This window comes from Drosophila miranda, chromosome 3 (genome assembly GCF_003369915.1).
Source record: "Drosophila miranda strain MSH22 chromosome 3, D.miranda_PacBio2.1, whole genome shotgun sequence".
NCBI lineage: Eukaryota > Metazoa > Arthropoda > Insecta > Diptera > Drosophilidae > Drosophila > Drosophila miranda.
Window position 1 is genome coordinate 10,255,178 of NC_046676.1, and position 24,857 is coordinate 10,280,034.

At 47.4% G+C, this 24,857-nt stretch overlaps 7 protein-coding genes across 10 annotated transcripts; 4 read left to right on the forward strand and 3 right to left on the reverse strand.

The window, feature by feature from the left end:
• Positions 1-600: 600 nt before the first annotated feature.
• LOC117185744 (AF4/FMR2 family member 4) lies at positions 601-3,110 on the forward strand. The gene is made up of 2 exons (XM_033391004.1): positions 601-2,543; positions 2,610-3,110. The coding sequence occupies exons 1-2, from the start codon at positions 779-781 to the stop codon at positions 3,035-3,037; spliced, it is 2,193 nt and encodes a 730-aa protein (XP_033246895.1). The 5' UTR covers positions 601-778; the 3' UTR covers positions 3,038-3,110.
• On the reverse strand, positions 3,101-3,686 carry LOC108159949 (protein aveugle). The gene is made up of 2 exons (XM_017293607.2): positions 3,483-3,686; positions 3,101-3,366 (listed from the first exon to the last, which is right to left on the reverse strand). Exons 1-2 carry the CDS (start codon positions 3,636-3,638, stop codon positions 3,199-3,201), a joined length of 324 nt encoding a protein of 107 aa, XP_017149096.1. The 5' UTR covers positions 3,639-3,686; the 3' UTR covers positions 3,101-3,198.
• Positions 3,687-3,780: 94 nt separating this feature from the next.
• On the forward strand, positions 3,781-5,754 carry LOC108159947 (26S proteasome non-ATPase regulatory subunit 11). Its single transcript, XM_017293605.2, has 3 exons — positions 3,781-4,313; positions 4,377-4,883; positions 4,947-5,754. Exons 1-3 carry the CDS (start codon positions 3,999-4,001, stop codon positions 5,388-5,390), a joined length of 1,266 nt encoding a protein of 421 aa, XP_017149094.1. The 5' UTR covers positions 3,781-3,998; the 3' UTR covers positions 5,391-5,754.
• Positions 5,755-5,928: 174 nt separating this feature from the next.
• Positions 5,929-6,821, reverse strand: LOC117187968 (attacin-A-like). Its single transcript, XM_033391005.1, has 2 exons — positions 6,468-6,821; positions 5,929-6,399 (listed from the first exon to the last, which is right to left on the reverse strand). Exons 1-2 carry the CDS (start codon positions 6,770-6,772, stop codon positions 5,994-5,996), a joined length of 711 nt encoding a protein of 236 aa, XP_033246896.1. The 5' UTR covers positions 6,773-6,821; the 3' UTR covers positions 5,929-5,993.
• Positions 6,822-7,815: 994 nt separating this feature from the next.
• LOC108159950 (drosocin) lies at positions 7,816-8,177 on the reverse strand. The gene has a single exon (XM_017293608.2). The coding sequence runs from the start codon at positions 8,137-8,139 to the stop codon at positions 7,933-7,935; it is 207 nt and encodes a 68-aa protein (XP_017149097.1). The 5' UTR covers positions 8,140-8,177; the 3' UTR covers positions 7,816-7,932.
• Positions 8,178-8,633: 456 nt separating this feature from the next.
• Positions 8,634-14,453, forward strand: LOC108159945 (major facilitator superfamily domain-containing protein 6). Of its 2 annotated transcripts, none has more exons than XM_017293600.2 (6): positions 8,634-8,794; positions 10,146-10,559; positions 10,624-11,072; positions 11,195-11,391; positions 11,462-12,652; positions 12,709-14,453. In XM_017293600.2, exons 2-6 carry the CDS (start codon positions 10,324-10,326, stop codon positions 12,889-12,891), a joined length of 2,256 nt encoding a protein of 751 aa, XP_017149089.1. In that variant the 5' UTR covers positions 8,634-8,794; positions 10,146-10,323; the 3' UTR covers positions 12,892-14,453. The 2 variants fall into 2 exon arrangements, with proteins under 2 accessions (XP_017149089.1, XP_017149091.1); XM_017293602.2 differs by lacking the exon at positions 8,634-8,794 and adding an exon at positions 8,822-8,928.
• Positions 14,454-20,587: 6,134 nt separating this feature from the next.
• LOC108160973 (prominin-like protein) lies at positions 20,588-24,578 on the forward strand. 3 transcript variants are annotated; one of them, XM_017295270.2, is made up of 10 exons: positions 20,588-21,154; positions 21,217-21,364; positions 21,430-21,558; positions 21,631-21,818; positions 21,898-22,062; positions 22,115-22,245; positions 22,306-22,641; positions 22,707-22,819; positions 22,883-23,888; positions 23,972-24,578. In XM_017295270.2, exons 1-10 carry the CDS (start codon positions 20,737-20,739, stop codon positions 24,245-24,247), a joined length of 2,910 nt encoding a protein of 969 aa, XP_017150759.1. In that variant the 5' UTR covers positions 20,588-20,736; the 3' UTR covers positions 24,248-24,578. The 3 variants fall into 3 exon arrangements, with proteins under 3 accessions (XP_017150759.1, XP_017150760.1, XP_017150761.1); XM_017295271.2 differs by lacking the exons at positions 22,883-23,888; positions 23,972-24,578 and having other exon boundaries at positions 22,693-22,789; XM_017295272.2 differs by lacking the exons at positions 22,306-22,641; positions 22,707-22,819; positions 22,883-23,888; positions 23,972-24,578 and having other exon boundaries at positions 21,898-22,039; positions 22,115-22,239.
• The last annotated feature ends 279 nt before the right edge of the window (positions 24,579-24,857 follow it).

Genomic DNA, 24,857 nt, shown 5'->3' on the forward strand with positions numbered 1-24,857 from the left:
TTGCACTTGCCATGGATTTATCCAACCCGGTTACTATAAATGTACTTATGTGTACACCTACAGGTCTGGTAGGTTGTCAGTCTACTTTGTTATTATTTTTTAGTTTCTCGTCCTTGCCGCAAAGTCTGCTGCTTCGTTGGTGGTTTTCCACCCCCGCCAATACAGGGTTATACATATATCCATACACAGACTCACTACCCCCGTTGCCCTGTCTACCACACTCTCCACCATGGCGCATGTCCTGTAAAGTTTTCTGCGCATATGTATCTCTTGTACGCCGACTATGTGCCATTTTCTGGTTAAAAAAAAGGAAATATTTATATCCCAGTAGGAGGCACTTGCAGGCAGAAGGAGCCTGACATCCTATTTTATTGGACTGTCCGTAGGGATAGAGGCTCAAAAGGTGCACAAATCAATGAGAAAGCCATCTATATACATAGTGCGCATGACAATTGGAGTTGAGGGAGAGAGTGATTGCACTGCGCATGTGGCTGCTTCGTTGGGTGGTAATGCACTTGGCTTAGCCTCTTCTCTGGCCCGTGCCCGGGGGTGTGGAGGGTTGTTAGGGGTTGCTTTCGATGGTTGCCCGCGGAGTTGCGCAGTGGCTTACCTTTCGTTTTCACTGGCAGACGCTTTGCAGTGGCGAACGGACCTGGACACGACGACAGAGCAGAGGGAGGCAGAGCCTCGATTGAATTAGTTTACAGACGCTGAGGAAATATTGATTTTCTGTTGCTAAAAGTGCATTTAAATTTTCAATTTGTTAAACAGCCCCAGCATGAGTCTCAAGTCCAGTGCCCGAATCAAGAAGCGCCGCTCGGACGCGGCCGCCGCTACCTTTTCAACTGGAGCTGCTGCTGCAACCGGGAATGGAAGTGGAAGTGGGAATGGTAGTGGAAGTGGCAATGCGAATGGCAGTGGCAGTGGCAACAGTCATGGTAATGGGAATGGAAATGGCAGTACCGTCCCCCCAACAAGTAACTACAACTGCAACCAGAGCCTGTGCAGCTCCGAAAAGCACAAGAAGCACAGCTACGCGGGACGCAATCCCAACTTTGATACGGACGAGACGAAGCTGCTGATTCAGCTGTGGGGCGATCCCAAGCTGCAGCGCACCCTCATCACCACGCACAAGAAGCACGCTGTGATCTGCCAACTGGCGGCCAAGATGCAAGAGTACGGCTACCACCGGTCCCCGGAGGAGATAACCACTCGGATCAAGAATCTCAAGTGCTTCTACAATCGCCTTAAGAAGGACAAGGAGTGCGGCGCCACCTCCGATTCGGAGCCCAGCTGGAAGCATTTCGCCGAAATGGATGCCATCATGACGCGGCCCATCTTCAGTGTACGGCCCAATGAGGTGCCAGCCCCATCGCTGAAATATCAACTGGAGCAGGCCCTGGAGGAGCATGCGGAGCAGCGCAGCCGGCGGCTGGCCAACGGCGAGGAGTTGTCCGAGAGCGATAACGAGGAGGACGACATGTTGCTCTCCTCTCTGGTGTCCAAAGGCAAGGAAGACACGCCCCGTAAGGAAGTGGAGGCCGCCTGCCTTGGGGTGGACACAGATTTGAATGAGCAGACCCTTGATGCCATCGCCTCCAAGCGACGCAAACGCTCAACCGAGCCGGATGTGGATATCGGTCAGTCGGTCTTGGCCTCCCCTAGCATCAAGACTGAGCCGGGCCATGAGCCAGGACCTGCTCCCGTTGCTGCACCGGTGGAGTCCGAACAGGAGGACGACGACGACGACGACGATTGCATGCTGCTGCCCCAGACCAAGGAGGAGCCCATCGATGTGGATGCTGGCGATGATTCACCCAGCGAGAAGTCTCCTAGTCCCGTCATGTCCACTCTGGCGAATATTTTGCAGCGGCCGAGGAACCCAGGCAATCTCATGTCGTACGCGACAGGCAATGTCATCATCTCAGCGAGCGGCACCACTTCGACCAGTTGCTCGGTGCCCATTCAAAGCACTAGCACACTTTGCAGCAATGCGGGCATGCTGCAGCCGGGCAAGATCTCCTTGGTGCCCACCAATTTCCTGATGCAGTCCAAGCTGCCAGCCACTGTGGGACCTAGTCCCGTGGCAGCCAACGGATCTGCTCCACAGCTACAGCTGCTGCAGAGCGCCATCAACCAGGGAGCCCGTTTGATGATTAGCGGATCGGCCTCTGCACCGGCACAGCCAAGCAATGCCGGGCTGGTGGCCACTGCTCCCGGCGGTGTTAAGTTTGTCCTAGTGAATACCGAGCAGGCCAAGGCAGCGGCAGCCGTGGCTGCTGTGGGGAAATCAGCAGCAACGCTACCACTGGCCACGGCCCAGGCTCAGGCCATAGCACAGCAGCAGCAGCAGCAACACCAACAACAGCAACACCAACAACAGCAGCAGCAACAACAGAAACTGCAACAGCAAAACCTCCAGCAGGAGCAACAGCTGCAGCAGCGCCAGCAGCGACAGAAGGAAAAGAGAATTCAACAGGAGAAGGACGAGAACCGCCGAGAGAGGCAGAGAGAGGAATCGCAGTCCAGGCGACACATGACAAGTCAGTATAAAATAATTCCATCCAACTCCATTCAGCTATTTATAAACCTACCATCCACCATTACAGCTATGAGAATCCTACTCCGGCAGCTGCTTAATTCCCAGAACGAGGCGAATGAGATCCAGCATAATCGCCTGTCACTGGAGCGCGAGCGTCTGGACTGGGAGCGGTCGATGGGGGATCGCCTGCTGTCGTTGCTCCCAAACCTGGTGCAGCCTGCCCCAGTGGCTACTCCATCAACTACTGCCCAGCGCCTGCAGCCGCCTAAGCTGCTGTTCACCACAGCTCTGCCCATGGGCAATGGTACCGTCACCATGCCACATATACTCACAACCAATTCCTTGCCAAAGGTGATTACGGCCCCATCCTCCACGCCAGTCAACTGCAGTACCAGCAGCAGCAGCACTGCCATCGTCGGGGGAGGCCCGGCACCAAAACCTGCAGCGGACGGTGATGTTCAACTAGTCACGCCAAAGCAGGAGAAGGAGGTCTAATTGATATAGTAAGAGCGATCTCTGACTTTAAGAAACGATGATATTCCATTAAAAGTCCATATCTCATCTTAAATGTAGTTTATTCTAACAATAAGACTTCTATATAATAAAGCTTGAACTAAATACTGATTCGAACGCCAGGAGCTGCTACTTCAGGTGTCCTAGCGTATGTTGAGACGTTCCATATCGCGGATCTCCATTATATCTGTTTTGAGGCGCTGCTTGACAATCTCGCGCCAAATGGCCTCACGATCCCGATTGTCCGTCACACCCATGCGCTGCAGCGAGGTGTCCGTAATGCGTAGCAGAGCTCGCCCAGTGATGTCGTGCTGGAATGTAAAAAGATACAAGATCAGTAGGAAGTTATTTTAACGCGGAGGTGCTACAGAGAGAAAGAGAATATGAACAAGGAAAACCTTGGTAAGTCTCAGGAAGCACTTTTTACCTGGACGAATAGCTGGTCGTATTGCGAGTATTCGCCACAGTGGCGACGATACCATTTCAGCACGTCGCTTACCGTCCACTGGTAAACGGCCTTGGGACGCGTAGTCTTCGTCCGCGTTTTGTTTTGAGTGGAATTGATTGTTTCTTCGGCTGGCATTGTTTAATTTATTGAATTTGATTGGAACAGCTGTTCGAGTGTGATGGCGTTTTCCAGTACTTCACACGCGATAGTTTGCGATATTTTTATAAAGATACATCGATAGTATATTTTCAACATTGCGATAACACTTATCGAAGTCGGGCCAACTCTAATCGTGACTGGCGCTTAATAACAACGACGAAAAGGTGAAAAAAGTCAGAATAAAACACCTAGTACGCATTAAATACTGAATATACATATAATACACAAAGAGAAAAAGGAATACGTATAGTGCTGTAGTTGTAACACAGTTTGCTGTTTGATTGCTTACAAAATTTTGTCGTAAAGTCGAGCGTTATCCATATTCAAAGTCGCAAAATGGCCGGAGCTACACTTTTCGAGCGTGCACAGGCCTTGTCCAGTGTGAATCGCGAAGAGGACAGCTCACTGCTGAATAAAATAGTGCGGGATCAGGAAGGTGCTGAGAACGATGAAGAACGCATACGCATCAAGGAGCAGGGCATCATGCAGCAGGGTGAGCTCTACAAACAGGAGGGGAAGGCAAAAGAGTTGGCCGACCTCATCAAAGTGACGCGTCCGTTCTTGAGCTCGATTAGCAAGGCCAAGGCAGCGAAACTGGTGCGCTCATTGGTAGACATGTTCCTCGACATGGATGCGGGCACTGGAATTGAGGTGAGTCTTGGGTTTCTCTATTAGCAAAACATTGCCTTTACACAAGATCCCATTTACCCAAAGGTGCAACTTTGCAAAGACTGCATTGAGTGGGCCAAGCAGGAGAAGCGGACCTTTCTGCGGCAATCTCTGGAGGCCCGTCTGATTGCTTTGTACTTCGACACCGCTTTGTACACAGAGGCTCTGGCATTAGGCTCGCAACTGCTAAAGGAGCTCAAAAAGTTGGACGACAAGAATTTGCTGGTGGAAGTTCAGCTGCTAGAGAGCAAAACCTACCATGCATTGAGTAATCTGCCCAAGGCCAGAGCTGCCCTCACCTCGGCTCGGACCACGGCCAATGCCATCTACTGTCCCCCCAAGGTACAGGGTGCCCTCGATCTCCAGTCTGGCATTCTGCATGCGGCCGATGAGCGTGACTTCAAAACCGCCTTCTCCTATTTCTATGAAGCCTTCGAAGGCTTCGACAGCGTTGACAGCGTCAAGGCCCTGACCTCTTTAAAGTACATGTTGCTGTGCAAGATTATGCTGGGACACTCGGATGATGTAAATCAGATTGTCAGCGGCAAGCTGGTAAGTAAATTGAGTTGAAATAATTAAGAATAATCGTTAAATAAATGTTCTTCTGTAAACCAGGCCATTACCTATTCGGGCCGCGATGTGGATGCCATGAAAGCGGTAGCAGAAGCCTCACACAAACGCTCCCTCGCCGACTTCCAAAACGCCCTCAAGGAGTACAAAAAGGAACTGGCCGAGGATGTGATTGTGCAGGCGCATTTGGGAACGCTCTATGACACCATGCTGGAGCAGAATCTGTGCCGCATCATTGAGCCCTATTCCCGTGTGCAGGTTGCCCACGTCGCTGAGAGCATTCATCTGCCCAAGGCGCAGGTGGAGAAGAAGTTGTCTCAAATGATACTCGACAAGAAGTTCAGTGGCATTCTCGATCAGGGAGAAGGTGTACTGATTGTGTTCGAGGAGACGGCCGTGGACAAGACCTACGAGCGTGTGCTGGCGACCATTCAGAGCATGGGCAAGGTGGTGGACACACTCTATCAGAAGGCCAAGAAGCTTTCGTAAACTGGCTGGTAGTGGAGGAGACATTATTCAAATTCAACATGATATCAGCATAACTAGCAGACATTTCATAGTTTCTTTTGGCTTTCTTTTTCTGTTACAACAAATTAACAATTCTCATGCCGATTCCAAGCCAAACAACTTTTTAGTTTCTGCGCAAACAATATAAATCAATCAATTGGCAAAAATAGCAACAGCAAACCCCAACCCCAACCTCAACCAGAACACAAAGCGGAAACCATTATCTAACATAAGACAAATTATTAATCATTTTATGGAATCGAATTGTTTGCGCGCGTGCGGTATACTAAGCAAAAATATTCAATTAACTACTTAATAAAACAAATCTAACAGGCAGCTCGATAAATATGTAAAGTCAATTTCCAATCGGTTAGATGAGGGTGTATTTCGATCCTGATCGTTCTACTAGGCCTCATAGGGATCTACGTACTCGCACTATTTTGTAATGTTGATTCCTTTGATGGTCCTTGCTTCAATCAGGCCTCCCATTGTTCTCGTTGGAGATCAACCATTTTAAATATTTTAAAACAATTTAAAATTTTATTAATTTAAGAAATAAATATTTGAATAATGTTGAAGGCAGCCCTAACCACGGAAGTGATGGGTAAGACCCAGACCAGCGCCAAAGTCCGTCCTCTGATTGGCGAATGGGCCACTCATCCACTTGTTGGCTGATCCAGACAGGTCCAAGTGCGTATTCCGATCGGCCGAGGACCAGAGGTTGGCTCGTGCCTCGGCCCCCAGCTGACGACCAATGCCGGGGAAATTGCTGTGCGTCAGGCTGGCGCCATGACCTTTGACGTGTGAGTAATCTAGGGCGGCGCCATTGCGTTGGAACTCGAAGCCATTGGCCAGCTTGTTCTGCGAGGCGAAGGCCTTGGCATCGAGATTGTGTACGCCGTTGTTGAAGAGATTGGCATGCACCTCCTGCTGGAAGACGTCCTTCACGCCGGGAGTGTGGGTCCTGGTTAGAGAGGCACCATGTCCGTGGCTGTATAGAATGAGAGAATTTCGTTTAGTCACTTTTCTACTAATACGTTCTTCTTCCGATTGACTTACTTGTTGTAGGCCACAGTTCCACCTGTGGTGACTGGACCCGATTTCGTGTTGCCGGCGGCAAAGACCTGACCCACCACATTGTGATCGGGATTGCCAATGCCTTTGGTCAGATCAAGGCGGGCATCAGAGCCCCCAGCCGGATTGGAGGCCAACGAACCTCCGAGAACCTGACGGCGGGCACGCATGAGACGTGGTGGTGGTGACGGAGGTGGATAGTAGGGCAAGGTCTGATAATACTGAGGCACAGCCTCTGCTATGGCTGCCAGGGCAACGATTGCCACGATGAAAATGCTTCCCTTCTGCATGTTGTCTTGTATTGGCTTTGGAACGAACGAACGCTGACTGATGCCTGATCGCGGCTCACCTTTCGCTTTTATAGCGAAAAGTTTTTCCAAACGTAAAAGCAAACCCCTGGCGCGAGTGGGGAATCACTCGTCTTGTGATTCACAAGACTCATCTGCCTCCATCTGTCTTATCAGCTAGAAATTCCCCGCCTCAGGTCTCTTTGGTGATTTACTTTTACATATTATTTCTGTGTGGCCTGTTCTGACCTCTCCACGCTACACCTCCTCCTTCCTGGTCGCATCATCGACGCCACTTGTTGCTCCTTTTGTGTCGATCTCAGCCCCCAGGCCCTTTGGCCGACTTGACAGCTTCAAGTGACTGCCTTTGTGGGCTTAATGGAGGAGAAGTGCTTTATCTTGCGCACGACAGATTCTGACAGTTATAAGCGATATCATAACACATTCCTCAATTGATGTCCCGTTTTATCAATATATAGGAGCTCTTATCGCAGGCGATGGGTGGTGGTGGGTGGTGTTTCATAATGAGTGAAAGAGAGTCGTAGGACGCGTACTCGCTTGAGTGAAGTTTCGGCCAAGTCCTAATTGAATTCTGTGCGCAGGAGCAGGCTGAAAGGATGCCAGCCGAGAGCGCGGCGTGTGAAACTTTGGCGCCTTGGATGTCAACGAAAAGTTTGCACTGAGAAAAATTCCCTTGATTAATGGGAGATATACAAACGGAGTATACAAAGTGGAATAGTTGGGAATAGTTTGTTAAGTGTTTTTAGCATAAAAAGTCACGTTTATTTTGTCTCTTCTTAGAAATGAGGATTTTGTTTGCTGATAGCCTGATAATTATTAATTGATCTTAAAATTCCTAGAGTGTATACGTATTACGAGTAGAAAAGTCTAGTAAATCCATAATGATCTTACATTCAATTGTGATTTGCTTTGATGCCTCAGACGTGGCCCTTTGAGGGTCTGAGCATCCACAGGCCCGGCTCTTATCAGCGCCTTTTGGGAGATAACGCACAGAAATCCCCTAGAAATTTGTTTGTACTTCTTTATTATAATTTTTTGTTTATTTTTATTTTACAAAAATTTGTATATTTCGGGAGACAATTTATTCAAACAAAACAAATGTTTGGTTGGGTTTTTCCCCTCTTGAGATTAGCGGCATACCATCAAGCCGACCGAATTGGGGGACTCATGGCAGCGACAGCGGGCTGGATTAGTCCCAAACGATCGGCGATGTGCAGTGCCTCGCGGCGCACTCGGATGGGGCGTGGATGGGAGGTGGGCCGTGGATTGCTGGGGCGCGGCTTTCCAGGAGTGGCAGCGGCCAGGGCCCAAATGCAGGCGAGCAGCAGGAAAACGAGACTGAACTTCATTTTGGCAGGTCCGAACAGATCGAACTGAATGCCGATCGATGGAAATGCTTCACTTTATATAGCGCTGCTGGGCGCCTCCGCGACGGGGATTCTACAAGTTTATCAGCGCAAATCGTCTCATATTGCGACAATGTCAATGATGTAGACGAGATAGTGGTCTGGTAAGTGATTCCCATCAGTAATCATCTCGATCGATGTACGATGTACCGTTTCTTTAGTTCTCTGAAGCGGTTTTCCAACAGGTACATCCAGGTCTTTTTTAAATACAACTAATTTTGGCGCCTAGCTGTCACTTTCACTTGGGTGTTCTCTCTCTCTCTCTTTCAAATTCTCTCTGTTTGAGGTCCTTCCTGTGTGGAACACCAGCCGCGTCAAATCTCATTAGACGGAGCAGACACATACACACACGCACGCACCAGAGACCGAAAACGAAACGAAACGCGCTTGAGCGAGCTTTTCCGCTTTGAGCGCAACATTTTCTTTTTGGGGGCTCTTTTGGAAAATTCTTGGGCAGCTCGTCAAACGTTCGTGTAGAGGCCAGACGCGAGGAAAACTCTGCTTATCGATTACGCACGTAACACACATTTTCCCCTCAACCGAAAGGCCAGTGTCGTCGTCGTGCAAAAGTTACAAACAATTAAAAACAGTATTTTGGGTGTGTGTAATCCTATGATATTTACTTGAATTAAAGATTTAAAGTTTACATAATTATCTGTGGAACAAGGCTCGTCTCAAGTGTCTCTGTCTCTGGCTTTGGCCTTCAAAGAAGTGTGTGAAAAAATATATTGTGTATGTACGAGTATATAGACAGAGATACATCCTCACGTGTGTGCCATAGAAAATGGATTACAGATTTAGAATATCGCCAGATCCCTTGTAAATTGTTGTACAAGTTACCAAGGACTTTTAATCTACGCAATACTCCTTAACATATTTAAAAAAACTGCTTTTTCTGATTACTGTTTTGAATCTACAAAGCTTTCGACTTGGGATTTTAAGGCTTTAATTTCATCACATTATGTATGTTTCAAAGGCCCTTTTCTTTATAAATACATACATATTTAGATGTATGTATGTATGAATGGTACATAGAGCAACAACAAGTCTGTTCTATATATGGATGGTGGCAGATACATATGTATGTATGTATGTATATACAGACACCATTCACCCACATTTGCAGCGTGCCAAGTGAACGAAAAAAATTGAATAGAAATTACTCATTCGCTCATGTCGCAGGAAAAGCTCAAAGCTAATGCAATCCACTCAACTGAATTGAGCTCTCTCTTGGCAGAGGGAGAGCGCGGTTTGTTTAGCTCTCTCCGAGTCTCAACCTGTGCTTGCACGATGTGTTTTGCACCGACAAGACTAGAGGAGAGGGAAATATTCAAGGCACTATGGTGATTAAATGGTTCTGGAAATAGAGGAAAAACAAGCACGTTTTCCTTATTAAATGGCTGACTTTAAATGAGTCTGCCAGAATGCCCACATTTTCCCATTTAAAATATGACCTGGTGGAAAAACCTATCGTGTAGCTGCAGGTTCAGCCATTCTCCGAGTCTTTTGCTCGCATTTGAAGCGGAAGGAGAAGCGAAAAGAGAAAGGCGAAAAGCGAAAGAGTGGGAGAAATGTGAAAAGGAAGCAGCTGACAATTGTAATTACAGACATCTTCTGCATACAAAGGACAAAGGAAGTCGGTAGGACATGAGCTATTTCCGTTTTGGGTTCCTCTAATCCCAAATTGGAGAGACCATAATTGCACTGCTTAACAAAACAAAGAAGAGTGTCGGGAATGGCTCACAGGATAGATCCTGTATCTCTTTGAGTCTAATTGTCTATCTGTGAATGTTTAATCTGCACACCATGCCCCCTATTTTGCCCACCGGTGTACTTTAGTATGGGAAAAGGATGCTCTCTTTGATCTGTGGGGGCTAGCGGGAGGAGCAGGGTTCGGCAAAGAGACAAAACGTTTGACATCCTCCTCTATTGTATTCTGTATTCCACAGCTGCCGAATGATAATGAAAGTGATGATGAGACTGTAAGTGGGGGAAAAAAAGCAAAGAACGAACCCACTGGGACGAAGGAAGTGGAACCGAGAGCCAAATAACCAAGAGAGAGCACTGAAGGAAAGCGGTTGAAGGGGAGGAAAGAGCGAGGGCTATACCAAGGAACTAAACACCACAATGAATCCCTACAATGCTGGAGGAGGAGGCGGAGCTGCACCCAATCCCTTTGGGGCGCCATCAGCGGCAGCACCTGGCTATGGCCAGCAGGGTGCGGGCTACGGCTATGAGCAGCAGTCAACAGGTGGCTACGACCAGGGCAACTACGGGGTGGAGCAGCAGGCAGCTGGATACGGTCCCGCAGGGGCCAGGCCTCGCGTGGATGTGGAGGCGACCGGCGAGGTGGATCCCAATTTGTAAGTAACCCCCCCACAGAGCGGCTCCGCGAGATACTGAACAAGATACTTTCCCCATTTGCAGATATCCGGAGGCCAAGGAATCAACGCACAAAATACGCGGCCACTCGGACATTCTGGAAATGTTCTTCGGGGCGAGCACCGAACGGGAGTTGATACCGGTTAAGAGCTTCTACTTTTTCTTCTACGCGGCCTTCGGCTCGCTCTTCCCGCTGATGGGCGTCTACTTCAAGCAGATGGGCATGAATCCGGGCCAGTGCGGCATCCTGGTGGGCATGCGGCCGTTCGTCGAGTTCCTGTCGGCCCCCTTCTGGGGATCCTACGCAGATCGCTGTCGCCAGGGCAAGAAGCTGCTGCTGGGCTCGCTGGCCTGCTGGGTGCTCTTCACCATTCCGCTGAGCTTCATCCGGCCGGAGGCCATCAACTGCATCGAGCGCCGGAATGCCACGGACTTTGTCCTGACCTACACGCGTACCAAGCGCGATCTCTCGGCCATGTACGACTGGGATCAGGGTAGGTAGATCTACATCTTTCCTGCCAAATGTATTTCGTTCTCTAGTTCTAGTGATCTCTAGTTTCCTGCAATATCAGAGCATAATATTAGTACTTTGATAATATCGAATGATTTTCCACAGATCAGGGCACTATGCCCGCGGAGGAGGCCCTGGAGGAGGCCGAGGCCGCTCACAGCCGGAGCAAGAGATCCCTGCTGTTGCCCAGAATCGATGCGGGCATCTCGCCGGTGCACATCAACTTTGTGAGCAACTACGACGACAAGTACCATCGCGACTATGTGACGCCCATCTTCAGTTCCATGGTCTACAGGACGCCGGTGGGGACAGAGACAGGAAGAGACAATCTGCCACGATGATTACTGACCTCTTGATCTTCGCTTCTTTTAGGATATCCAAAAGGCCTTCTTTCTGCTGCTGCTGGTGATCCTCATTGGGGAGTTCTTCAGTGCCCCGGCCATCACTCTGGCGGACTCGGCGGTGATAACGCTGCTGGGCGAGGATGCGGACAAGTATGGACACCAGCGCATGTTCGGCTCGCTGGGCTGGGGCATCTCCATGTTCCTGGTGGGCATTGCCCTCGACCACTCTACCTCGTTCTCCAACCATCCCTGCGGTGCGGGCAACAAGGAGAAGAACTACAACATCTGCTTCTCCATCTTCTCGGTGCTGATGACCTGCGCCATCATCTCGGCCTCGAAGATCACCTTCAAGTACGATCCGCTGGACGAGCAGCAGCAGCAGGCCTCCGCACAGTTTGTGGACCCCAGCAAGAAGGCCGCCGAGGATGAGTCGATGAACCAGCTGGCCGCTCAGCTCAATCTACCATCACTGGCAGTGGGTAGCGGCAGCGCCGCCTCAGGGGGCGCCAGTAGTTTCCCGGCCGGCGGCCATCAGCCACAGCCGCACATTGGGGCCGAGTCCAAGGTGTTCGCGCAGACGGCCAAGGAGCTGCCCGAGTGGATGACGGTGCTCACGCACTTCAAGGACGTGAAGACGGCCTCGTTTCTGTTCGTTGCCTGGTTCATGGGCTTCGGGATCGGCCTGATCTTCACCTTTCTGTTCTGGCACCTGCAGGACTATGGCGGCACGCCCACCCTCTTCGGTGTGGCGTCCGTGATCAATCACGTGTCCGAGATCTTTGCCTACTTCTTCAGCTTCCGTCTGATCACCCAGATCGGCCACGTCAAGGTCCTTTGCCTGGGCCTGATCGGCAATGTCCTGCGATTCCTGTACATCTCGTACCTGACCAATCCCTGGATGGTGCTCCCCTTCGAGCTGATGCAGGGCATCACCCATGCCGCCGTCTGGGCTGCCTGCTGCTCGTACATTGCCCACAACACGCCCAAGCACCTGCGTGCCTCCGGCCAGGGCGTGCTCCAGGGCATCCACCATGGGCTCGGTCGCGGCTGTGGCGCCATTATTGGGGGAATGTTCGTCACCTACTACGGTACTACTGCTACCTTCCGTTGGTATGGTATTGCCTGCCTCCTGGTGCTCGGCCTCTTTATTTTCGTCAACTTCTATCGCAAGGAGCAGGGCTTCATCTCAGACATACCCGTCACCGAGGATCCGCATCAGGTGAGTTTACCCAATGCCAATGAGCTACCAATCCGCTAATCTTGTCTTGCCTCCAGGTGGCCGAAGAAACCTCGCATCTGGCGCCGCATGGGGTGCCCAGCAATCCCATACCACGGGCCCTCTCCAACTCCCGTCTGAACGAGATGAATCCCAATGGCGGACCCTACGGCACCTATCAGACCACTGGCGGCAATCTGGACATTCCCGGCGCCAATCCGCACAATCCATTCGCGCAGTAAGGACACACAGTACAGTGCAGTCCCCCCAGTACAGTCACAGTCACTCATGTAATCCGAAAATGAATGAACGAAAGAACAACAACAAATATAACCGCAAACATATCTTGGACATTGGCCTGCAATATAAATTGCATAACGCATAACGCTTTATTTTGATTTGTTGTGCAATCAATATACGATCTGCAAATAGCATAGAATACAATATACAACAAAAACCACACATACACATATATTTTATATAGGAAATACCATATAGGCAGGGCAGGAAGGGAAGCATCCACATCGGGTATAAATATGGATATTGTACGACTAAACGGTGGGCGGTTACGGTTGCAAACATTTCCGATTGGTAATTCAATAGTTTCTTTAAAAAATACAAATATTTAGGTACATTTTCCTGTAGTTTTGATGTATTTCTTAGTTAAAATATAGAATATATTCTATAATACTTAATTTATAATGACACCGTGATTGCAGTTGATAAAACAGATGAAATTTTGAAAGAATTTTCTCATAGCTGCTGGCAATACAAATACATAAGTAATACAATACTATACAAAATATATAGAAACAGCTCTGTGCAATCTATAATATTTATAGGCCTGTTATATTTCATTTGCAACGCACTGGAAGCTCTAGCCGCCACCAGCCAGTGCAACCTTTTTGTTGGGCGATCACCAATCAAATCACGCATGAAATCACCAATCAAATCACTCATAAAATCACACATAAAGTACCTATAAATCGTGTAACACAAACAAACAAAACGAGAGTAGGAAACACTTAAATAACCAAAATTAAAATCATAGCTCCATAAAGGAATATTTACTAATTAAACGAAAGAAAGCATTAAACACAACTAAAACTAAAAAAAAGGCAACTAAAACGAATAACCAAAGTAGAAAAACAAAAGTGAAGAAGTGAAGGAGACCCAAGGATATTGTAACGAATGATATTATGAAAATCCGCCTCATTGCAATCAACTGTTGAATATTTTAATTTTTACACACAACAAGATATAGGAACAAAAATGATAGACAAGAATGTTGAGGAGACAGACGTACATATTTTCAAATACCTACGAAAGCAACCAGAATGCAAAAGATAATTATATGAAATATACATATATATATACATATATATAGTATATGGAAGTTGATGCACCAAAATCGAAGAGGAAACTACACTGTATCTGTACCTAGGAGATATTTTTACTGATTTCATCTATAGCTATCTATATAAATACTGTATACATAAAAGATATTGTTATTTTCGAGTTATGATTATTACATTATAAAGATACCTATGCTAGTTCTTGTGTACAGCACCAGATTTTCGGGTAAATGAACTTTAGTATTATGCATACTGTACAATGGCACTCGCGTTATGTTTGTTGAGCTAAACCTCTTTCTATATACATAGATACGATATACTATACTATACTATACTATATAATTAAAAATATATACATACCGATCCCCAAAATCGAACCGAACAAACACAAGAAATCATGTAACTACGAGTATGTATTTATGTATGTTTAATAAACGTTTAACAACCGAGTGAAGAAAATAAGTCACAGAAAACAACAGCCAAATCGGACACCTATTGTCTTACCTTTCCCCAGCTGTGTTTACTCGAACTGAAAGACTCTTCTTCCTTTCCAGACTCGTCGCCAGATTCCCCTACGAGTATAAATAAATCCGTAATCCCGTCGCACAGAACACTGACAATGCGCCACGCGTTGGGGATCGTGTTCTTGGGAGTCTGCTTGGCTGTTCAGGGAAATGGAACGGCCTCCTCACCACCCAAGCCCCCAGCAGCACCATCCATATCTCTTCCCGATTCACTTGGGCGAGCTCCAGCGCCATTCAGACCGGCTCCAAGACCCACTAGAAGACCCCCAGTTCCACTGAAACCAACGAGACGTTTACCAGTTAACCAAAGACCGACCCTTAGACGGACGACACCAAAACCAAGATCTCAACCAGTGCGCACAACCAGAAGATCCCCAGTAGCCACCACCACAAGACGGGCGATTCCCAGCATCAGAACGACAAGGTCTTCCACAACTGCCATACGGACAACGCGGACGTTTCTGATTTGGTCCCGAATGCCCACAAGACTCTTACCGACGCGACCGCACGTACGACCTACAATCCGACCCACCTTGAGGACCAGATCACCGATCCGTCCACGGGTGCCATCGGTTCCGAAAGTGCGTCCATCCCAGCCAACAACTCCAGCAAGGGCCCGATCTCCTCTGAAGTCCACAACAAGGCGTTTAGAATTCATATTCAAGGAACCGACAGTTGCGCCCTCAAGAGCTTCCACAAGCTCACTTGTTCCAGGAACAACGCGACCCACAAGGACTCTTGTATTTTTGTTCCCCGACCGAACACCCAGCACAGGCAATACCCCAAGGCCACCCACGCACCGTCCAACAACTGGCATTTCAAAAGGCAATCGATTGATTGGATAAGCTAATGAAAGCCAGTAGATGTTCTGGACTCAAGGGATATAAGGATATGTCATCTTAAAGCCTTCTTCGTGTAAATTTAGAACCATGCTTCGCTTCCAGAGTGGGAATTCTGGTATCTACATACATATATACTGGGTCATCACGCGATGTGGAATTCTTAGTAACTTTTCAAGCCCCGACACATGACTGTAACTTTTCATTTCATTCTCTTTTAAAAGTGGACTGGAAAAGTCATATAAATAAAAAATGAAGGAGATAAGTACATGCCTCAGGAAATACTGTGTATTCATCATCATCCTATATCCAAAGGACTCAATAAAAAAGATACTTACGATTCATTCTGGATCAATGGATGGTTTTTTCTGCAACCTGCACATGATGACGTGTGTATCCAAAGTGCCAGCATACCTCTGGTCCTACAACTAAGTGGTAGGTGGAAAAAAATAGTTGTGGCATTCCGGAAGCGCTTCAAGTTTGGCCAAGCTCATTCGTCTCTGCGATTTGTTGGCATTTCAACGGGCTGACGTGCTGGCCGGTTGGCCTCGAAGGGGGGCGGCTGTGGGATTGAGGGTGGGTGTGGGTGGGTGGTTCTGTTGGCACGGGGGGGGGGGGGGGCGTGGTGCATTGCCTGCTCATGCAATGATAAATGAAGTTTTAGTGGCTTTTGACCCATTTAATAAATTGTTAAAGTTGAAAAATGTGCAAGAATATTGCAAAGTTGCTCGCTCTCCCTATTCTTTCCCCTTCCCCTTCCCTGGATCTGCCCTCTACCCATTCATTTTTTTTTTTTGTATTTAGTTCCTTTTGTATTTATTTTGTTGCTACTGCTGCTGTTGCATTCTGAATTAGGGTTAATTTAAAAGTTGCCAGTGCTACACGGACTGACCCATCGCGTCGTTTCAAGTAGTAGTTGGGGGGCTGCAGTTGGGGGCAGGTTGCCCGGTTGGAAAGTTTCTCTCGCACACTTTTCATGCCCCACTTCCACAGAAGTTTGCTGAATTTTAAATAATTGTGTTAAATTGCATAACGTGTCCAGCAGACCTCTTTTCCCCACCCTGGAAAAACTTTAACTTGCTGCTTAATAAGTTAGAGGCAACCACGACGACGAGGACGAGGACGACAAGGACGAAGATGAGTCCGCAGTTAACGTTATTATTGTATATTATAACCATATTAAAATGAAAACTCGACTCGAAATTCCCTGACAATAAATAAGAAGGATATACAGGGCGGATGAATGGTGGTCTGCCACTGTGAATCCTCTCCAGCCATAATAAGCAGCATAAAAAAGGCTTGGGCAAGGGTCTATTAGAGTCCGGGGCAAGCAGCTCTTTGGTCCCCCACTCTATTTACCAAAAGAGAACGAAAAATGTGCGGTGCAGGGGCAAGTCATCCTCATGGACCCCACTCCATTGTCAGTCCTAGTCAAATGTACATAGGCTGCTACATACCTACATACAGATATACAGATATATAAAGCTAAATAAACAATTTTCTTTTATGCAAAAATAACAAGCGGCAACAATGCATTTTTGCATAAGAAAGCCGCAGCTGAAGTTGAAGTATGGCCCAGAGACAGGGGCGGGGGCGGGGGCGGGGGCGGGGGCGGGGGCGGAGAGAAGTCCTGCCAAGGAAGCGCCACCAAACGAAGGAATAGAAGAAGAAGAAGCAGAGGCAGAAGCCAACGCTATCTGATCTTTGTGTTGCACTGAACAAGCGCTCTGCCTGGGATTGCCATTTGATTGGAGGATTACAAAATGAGGTAGTGTATGGATTTTTGGGCTCCTTGGCTCCTTTAAAAATGAATAATAAACGGGATTCCTTTTGGAGATGCCAGCATATGCACTGTCCCTTAATTCTGCACAGCGTTCATAATCCTAAGTGCCCTGATAAACCCCTAACTCACCGACTAACGGTCCACAAGCAGACGGGAAACTAACTTCTGCGGACACACCAGAAAGGACCAAGTCGGAGAATATAGAAAATGAAACAGTGAAAAGTCTAGCAAGAGCTCTTTCGAATTATCTATTGCAGGTCGGAAAGACATACACCCTAAGGATGTGTTATTTAGGGATCAGAGGTACCTTGAATATCTATACTAAGTGATATTTGTCTCCCAGTCACAGATTTTGTGTGTATATGCTGTCCATCCATGGAGGTTCCACTGTAGTTGCATTTCGCAGGGCAAACGCACTCCTCCACCCATCTACAGTTTATTTTGCAACATTTGCAAGTGAAGCCACAATGAACATGCGGCGAGGGCGAGGGCACCGTTAAAGGAAGAAGAAGACCCAGACCCAGGGAAAAAGGAGAATAAGAGTACGCAGACTTGAGAGAAAAAGAGGAGAGAGAGAGAGAGAGAGAGAGTTTGAAGCAAGAAGCAGCCAGCAAAGTCGAAGACATTCAGCCGCAAAAAGTTGACGCTAGCATGTGCGGGTGCAACTATGTATCTCTCTAGAAAGGGTGAAAGAGAGGGAACTAGTGGTAAAAAGTGCTGAGCATAAATAAGACATTTGCGTGTGTAAGCAGCAACAACAAGGATGGCTTAAAATAACTCCAGCACTCAACATTAGTGGTACTCGTATTCCTGAGTAAAATTTTAATATTTCTTACCATCAGATCAAAGCGAATCCGGCTTCTGTGATGTTTTCCCTAAGGTGCTGCTAGGTGACAGGCATCCCAATGACCATTCCAATGATGTATAAAATGTAAAATATATACGTTGTGAGGAACCTTACTGGGAAAGGAGAAATAATACCCAAAATCCGCTAAATGAACAGCTCACCCATAGAACAAAAGCAGCAGCGGAATAAAGCAACAAGCAAAGGAGTGGACAACAGCAGAGAGCGAAGAGCAGCCGAACACCAACACCGAAACTCACGAACACGATGCATTAAGTGCTCAGCCACCCATACAGAGAGATCAGCGGCGAGCCCAAGCACCGATATGACTCTCTTTCGAAGAAGTACCGTTGAGCCGAAAAGACGACTTCGAACGCCAGCTTGGCGAGAACGAAGAGTCGAATTCTCGGTGCAGCGGCAGCAGAGGACCAGGACCGGGAGATCGAGGAGTGCAACGACAAACACACAGTCGACACAGACGCCACGTCGCGTCGTTGGACCCGCGAGTAAGCTGGCCGATGGCCAAGATTTGAAAGTGCCTAGATTAGGAGTGCGGTGGGATCAATCAGATAGGAGTAGACAGGGAAAAGTAGGCTTTCTGTTGTTACACGCTCCGCTCTGCTTGTTCCTGCATTCGGAGCATCAAACTCTTCTATGGGAATACCGCTATTGCAAATGTGCTTGCCAAACCCAAGAGGAAGAAAACAAAAACAGCAAGAAGGAGCCTGGTGTTAGCCTTCCTGGTAGGTGGAGGGATTCAGCAATAATTTACAAACTGCTTTGTTGCAACAAGCAAAATGTAATGCAAAATGCAAAGTCATCGCTCGCCCGTTGTCCTCGAGTGCTTATACCGCCCCCAACCCTCTCCAAATCTCTTTATGCTGCCTTCTGCGTCTCCTTCTCCACCCAACCACTCGTGTGGCCAATTGTTGTGATTTTTTTCTGTGCAATTCGTGTACATGCATTTATTTAAATTTCTTTGTCCTGCTGTCCAAGGTGTGTTAATATTAGGTGCGGCATTCCAGCGCTTGGAGAAGCTTGTTTACTCCCTGCCTCACCTTGTATTACTGCATCTTGCCCTTTGCTACCAATCCCCCCCCCCCCCCCCCCCCACCCGCGTTCTGCTCATTTTGCCAATGTATTCATTGTCTGTGAAATTGTTGTGTGTGTGTGTGTGTGCTTGTGGTTCCATGCCGTCGCATAATGTCTTTCTTAGCTGTCTCTACTTTCGCCATCCCATTCGTTTTCAATCTCCCTAAATCCCACACCCTCTAACCTATACCCTATGCCATTTCCCCATCCCCAATCCTGGTGAAGAATGCAGCTTGCGGTTTTTCACATGCGACAGCATTTAAGTGGCTGCCGTTTGTCTCTCGCGCTAGATTGCTTTGGATAAGTAGATATATACCTCTGATTCCGTATGGTAATAGATATGCACGATTATACATAGATATATGTATGTGTCCCAAGATTTACACAAATTTTAATGCGATTATAAATCGTCTTCTGTCATGATGCCAAGCAGCATCCTTTAGCCACTTTGGAATTGGCCTGGCATGCATTCAATGCGATTATATTTATAGATTTGTTAATCTATCGTGTGGCTAGTGGTGGAACAATCGAGGCTCTGAAGATCTCGGGCTCTCTGGCTCTGGATAAAGGGTAGAGCTTTATCACGATTTGAGGCTACCCTTAAAGTGGCACAAAGCACTCATGACAGCATCAACCACTGGCACAGTTTCCGGCTGCCATTCATTCAACACAACACCCCTTCCGCTTTGCTCGCCATTTTTGCCAATTTTCAATCTCGACCTGCCAGAATTGGTCCATGCGACGGTGAACTCCATTATCATTGTCATTAGGGGCCTTTTTGTGTCTGTGCCTATACCATATAGGCTTCCTGCGCATTCCGTTCCCTCAGCACGCACTTAGCTCTCTTATAGTTCCTGTTGCTGCCAACAACCTTTCACCTTTGCTGTTGTTGTTTTCTGTCTGCTGGTGCCCAAACAAAAAGAAAACAATTTTCATGCGTGCCTGGGAAAAATCAAAAGAAAGGGGCAGCGGGCACACGAGAACGGCGGAACAATGCCTATTTTAGTGAGATAAGAAAGCAAGCAGGAGCTCTTCAAAGCAATTTCCAAGTGGCCCCGAGAGTCAGGTTCAGGCCCAGGCGCAGGTCCTGCTCCAGGTGCAGGTAAAGAACCCGAGTCAGGTGTAGGCTAAGGCACAGGGACCCACCACTCAGTCATCGCTTAAGTGGGTGCCGTGAACTTTTCCGGGACGCTCGTTGTCTTTTAATACCCTTAGAGAGGATTTTGCTTGACGATGCGCTCAAAAGGATATTCCTTAAGGACTGAAAAATTGCGAAGACTGGATAGAATCACATATTGCGATCATTCCTATGGATGTTGGGGCTTCTTACTGGTGTAGCAGTAATAATATTTGATCAGAAATGTAATCTCAGAATCTGAGAACTTTTAACCAAAGGCTTCCATGGATAAGGACATTCTTATGTGTCTCAGTAGCAATAAGCAACCGATTGTAGAAAAGAAAACCAAACCAGCATCAGATTTAAGTGTCATTGGTGTCATTTAAGTGTCCCTATGTATATCACACTGCTCAACACAAAACAAGTACTCATGTGTGCTTCCTACATTTGTATATTTACCACGACCACACAACCAAAAAGACAAGGATCTGCGCTACAAGAAGTATTCGAAACTGAGGTTTCGTTGACACAAGATGACATCAGAGGTACATCGGCGATGGAAGCCCCGTAACCCGGTGTACGTTCTGGTTCTGGCATTACTAATGATGCCAGTCCTGGCTCAGCTGCCCGATAGAAACGAAGCGTTTGGTAGACGATATCCAAGACAAGACACAACCGCGGCGGCTGGTGGGGATGAGGCGGGTGGTGGTGATGAGGCGGATAATGGCACAGATGAGTCAGCCTGGTGGCGCCCGGGCTACGAGGGCGATGGCACGACGCACGAACAGCTTGGACAGCTGCACTGGCCTCCTATCGAGTACACAAAGTACAAGGGACGTCCCAACTACACCCGGGATTTTACCTCACCAACCACATCCCTGAATTTTGTCTACAACTTTACGAAAAGTCTCTTCCGGCTGGTGTTCACCGACGATCCGCCGCTGCCACAGAGTGAGTATCACCCACGAACTGACTCCACCATCCGATGCTTCAATTGGGCTCCTGTGCTATAGAATATATTATGGTGTTGGGCGATGACGTGCTGGCCCTGGGCCCCAAGGTGGAGCGGAACGATTGGACCGATCTGTTGGCTCGCTACTGGTTGCTGCTGTTCTTCGTGATATTCTTCATGGCCGGCATCATTCTCATCCCGTGTATTGGGTAAGTGAAGACTCATTCGCTATGAGGAAGATACGACATTTGGATCCTATTGCCATTTCCTGCAGTGTATGCTATTGCTGCCTCTGCTGCTGTCGACGGTGCAAGCAGGGATGTCCGACATGCACTGTCGCAAGGGACTTCAAGCGGCGCATCTGTTGCGGCATATGCCTAGCGATACTTATCTTGGGCCTATGGTGAGTCTTGGTCTGGGTCTGGGTCTGGATCTGAGTGTAATCGCCCTAGTAATGTGTTCGGAATGTCCGCAGCTTTGGCGTCTATATTGCGTTTGTTTCGAACAAGTTTTTGGATCGGGGATTTAATGATACTGCAATGACAATGCGGCGCGGCAGCGAGGACACTTGCTCCTTTCTGAAGGATGTGGCTAATCACCTCACGCATCTTTTTTTGAAAAACTTTATGGAATTGGAGACGCACATTATCGATGTATTGGAAAGTAAGTTCATTCAGAATTGCCATCTCTTTGTGCCTTGTTGCGCCCTTCGCATTTGACGCCTCCTTTCCCCCTTCTGTAGATGCGGATAAACACATCTTCCTTGACCTCGCGGATACTTCCGACAGCAATGCGCTGGCTGAATTAGAGCGCATCTTAGACAACATGCCAGAAGCTCTAATCATCATGCGTAATCTGGATAGGTTGGAGAAGGAATTACGCTTGTATGGGTCCCAATATCGAGACTGTAACTATGCAAATAACATGTTGGCCAACTCGAATTTATCCTCTCCTTTCAGGTCTTCGAGGAGTGAAACGAGACATTAACCATGCATGCGCCGTTTTATGCCAAAGAACCGACACCTGGTCTTTCAACCGCTATAACGAAATTCCGGAATTAGGCTATGCGAAATGCCTACACTTTGATCAGGTATTATCTTCTATTGAGAAATACGTGACACCCTACCGCTACTGACTACGTTTTTTGCAGATTCCCAATACAACTGTCTATGTGGAGGGTATCGAAACGATTATAAAAGAGAAATATTTTGAAATACCGAAGAGGGCCTTGGTTCGCCTGAAAGAAGTAAGTGACAAAATCCGGAAACAGATGGAACTCATCATCCCGCCATTGAAGCGAGATATCGGCAGGGGGCATGGTACCCTTTTTGGATATGCCTCAAAAATACGCAACATAATTGAGGCAGTGATCAGTGATATTCACCTCAATATCATGCGTTCCACAAAGACTTACGACGATGTCTACGAAAAGCTTGGCCAAGATCGCGATAATATTTACGAAATAACATGCATCTTAACCTTCATAGTAAGTAAACTTGCCCTTCCTTGGCCTCATACCTCGCTTATACGAGCAAAGTGCTTGCATTGCAGCTTATTATAATCCTGATATTGGCACTCTTGTGCGGCTGCATCGGGCCAAGTCGGACGGCAGCTGGTGGACTTGGATTCTGCAGCAAGTCAACGGGCGCCTCCTGTCTGCTAATGTGAGTGCGCTGCCTTTAGAGGTTTATCTCTATCGTTATCTTTTATGCTTGTGCATATTTCAGGGCCATGATTCTAATATTTTGTATTTACTCGTTCGTTACGCTGGTTGGACTGTTCTACTTGCTCATCGGGGTGGTTACCTATGAGGGAGCCTGCGCCCCGACGAGCGAAGGCGATAGGAATACACTCTTTCGGGTGCTGGACGCAAAGCTAGGTGTAAGCGGATTGTTGTCGCTCACAGGTGAAGATTTCGTTTTGCCTCCCATGCGTATGTCGAATGCCATCAGGAACTGCCAGGCAAATGAGTCCATCTTTCACCTGCTGCAAGCGAATAATCTGTTCAATGTCGACGACTTGACACGCCTGCAGCTGTCACTCGATGACCCCAAAGAAACTAAGCAGTTTACCGACGATCTGTCAATGCTGTACCTCTTGACTGCCGAGGAAAAAAAGCAACTTCGTGAGATGCGTGACGGCAATCTCTCCACCTACCACGGCAGCTCATACCTACCACATCTGTGCACTCGTTATTCAACTTACCCTTTGGTACCCAATATTGCGAATCAGTTGCGAGAAATCGCCGAAGCAGTCCTTGTCAGTAAATTAAATTATTATACGTACCATGATGCGGACCCGCCCGACTATAAGGGATATAGCACCTACCATTATTACTACTGGAATGCTCACGTGTCTTTCCATAACAGTCGCATTGATGTCGAAAAAATGTATAACACATATAACGACAGACTAGTACAGACAACGAATACGATGAAGCGCGAGGTTAAGAAGATCAGTGAACTTATTTTGTACGAAAACTTAGATTTTGGCGATTCAATTGATATCTTGCTCTCTAGGATATTAAGGGCTGAGAAGTTTATCCAAGAACGAGGCAAGGAGTTTATCAACAATCTTGCCCAGAATCTTACCGACGCCATCAACAGCCAGATCCACGATTACATAGATATGATAATTAGTGAATCCAACAAGAATGTCGGACATTGCCAGCACCTCGCCTACATTTACTATCGTGGCGTTCGTTTCGTTTGTGAGCGCCTAGTGAATCCTCTAGTGAGTACAGACATCACATCACATCACATCCCACATACTAGTTTCGAGCTGATCTTCTTGTTGTCTCATGTTTATCCATGCAGAATAGTGCCTGGGTGGGGTTGCTGCTGTGCTCCTTTCTCTTCCTGCCGATACTCTACGTATGCCATCGTCTGATGTGCTTGTACCTGGTAATATATCCTGGGGGCCCAGTGACAGATGGCCACGATTGTCCAAGGTGCAGAGCTCGAGCATATACCCCACGTCCGCTTGGTACTGATTTCCCCGTTGGCATTCCCCACCCCCCAAGACGTTTGCTGAACCAGCAGCCAGCAGTGGTGCAGATGAATGTGGAGAAGCGCAAGCGGAAGAAAGCGTAGAAGGATCGCTTCCCCCATGTGGTTGCTGTTGAATTCTAAAGGAATTGTGGACAATTCTGATCCAATTTGATAATTTGTTATGCTTCCCAAAATACACAATGTTTTCACATTAGCCATAAAAAAGATCAAATACCGAATGTGTCCAGACATACGAGTATGTATCATAAAATCGGAATCAGTATGGGTACGAACGTCATTCGTGTCATTCGAGAACCGTAGAACAGTCTCATCATATTTGTCGAGATCTCTCTTTAAATGGATATTGAGTTTCGCAATCGATCATCATAGACGATCTCTTACACTGAGATGAAAAGTGGCAGATTATACAGAAGTTAAATAGAATTCGGTTTGATTTAAATATATTTATTAAATATGCAAATGTTTATTGTAATGTTCAAACATGAACACAGAACAAGATTCTATGCACGTTCACTTACCGATCCCTAAATTTAACTGAAGATATTTATGAATGCCCGGATGTGGGCGGAGAAAATATCTGTAAGCCCATAAAAGTACGACTACAAAGGGTAGAAAACACTTATACAATATATGTAGTCGCAAAATATCACTTATGTAGGCATGCAATCATGTGACGATGTATCCTTTTCGT

What these genes read in the sequence shown, in the direction of transcription:
- LOC117185744 (XM_033391004.1), top strand. Translation starts at nt 779, where the DNA reads ATGAGTCTCAAGTCCAGTGCCCGAATCAAGAAGCGCCGCTCGGACGCG. An exon ending in GTCCAGGCGACACATGACAA is followed by an intron (nt 2,544 to 2,609) that starts GTCAGTATAAAA and finishes CCACCATTACAG; the next exon opens with CTATGAGAATCCTACTCCGG.
- LOC108159949 (XM_017293607.2), bottom strand. Translation starts at nt 3,638, where the DNA reads ATGCCAGCCGAAGAAACAATCAATTCCACTCAAAACAAAACGCGGACG. An exon ending in ACGACCAGCTATTCGTCCAG is followed by an intron (nt 3,367 to 3,482) that starts GTAAAAAGTGCT and finishes TTTACATTCCAG; the next exon opens with CACGACATCACTGGGCGAGC.
- LOC108159947 (XM_017293605.2), top strand. Translation starts at nt 3,999, where the DNA reads ATGGCCGGAGCTACACTTTTCGAGCGTGCACAGGCCTTGTCCAGTGTG. An exon ending in ATGCGGGCACTGGAATTGAG is followed by an intron (nt 4,314 to 4,376) that starts GTGAGTCTTGGG and finishes ATTTACCCAAAG; the next exon opens with GTGCAACTTTGCAAAGACTG. An exon ending in AGATTGTCAGCGGCAAGCTG is followed by an intron (nt 4,884 to 4,946) that starts GTAAGTAAATTG and finishes TCTGTAAACCAG; the next exon opens with GCCATTACCTATTCGGGCCG.
- LOC117187968 (XM_033391005.1), bottom strand. Translation starts at nt 6,772, where the DNA reads ATGCAGAAGGGAAGCATTTTCATCGTGGCAATCGTTGCCCTGGCAGCC. An exon ending in GGAACTGTGGCCTACAACAA is followed by an intron (nt 6,400 to 6,467) that starts GTAAGTCAATCG and finishes CATTCTATACAG; the next exon opens with CCACGGACATGGTGCCTCTC.
- LOC108159950 (XM_017293608.2), bottom strand. Translation starts at nt 8,139, where the DNA reads ATGAAGTTCAGTCTCGTTTTCCTGCTGCTCGCCTGCATTTGGGCCCTG.
- LOC108159945 (XM_017293600.2), top strand. Translation starts at nt 10,324, where the DNA reads ATGAATCCCTACAATGCTGGAGGAGGAGGCGGAGCTGCACCCAATCCC. An exon ending in CCATGGTCTACAGGACGCCG is followed by an intron (nt 11,392 to 11,461) that starts GTGGGGACAGAG and finishes CGCTTCTTTTAG; the next exon opens with GATATCCAAAAGGCCTTCTT. An exon ending in TCACCGAGGATCCGCATCAG is followed by an intron (nt 12,653 to 12,708) that starts GTGAGTTTACCC and finishes TCTTGCCTCCAG; the next exon opens with GTGGCCGAAGAAACCTCGCA.
- LOC108160973 (XM_017295270.2), top strand. Translation starts at nt 20,737, where the DNA reads ATGACATCAGAGGTACATCGGCGATGGAAGCCCCGTAACCCGGTGTAC. An exon ending in CGATCCGCCGCTGCCACAGA is followed by an intron (nt 21,155 to 21,216) that starts GTGAGTATCACC and finishes CCTGTGCTATAG; the next exon opens with AATATATTATGGTGTTGGGC. An exon ending in TGGGTCCCAATATCGAGACT is followed by an intron (nt 22,063 to 22,114) that starts GTAACTATGCAA and finishes CTCTCCTTTCAG; the next exon opens with GTCTTCGAGGAGTGAAACGA.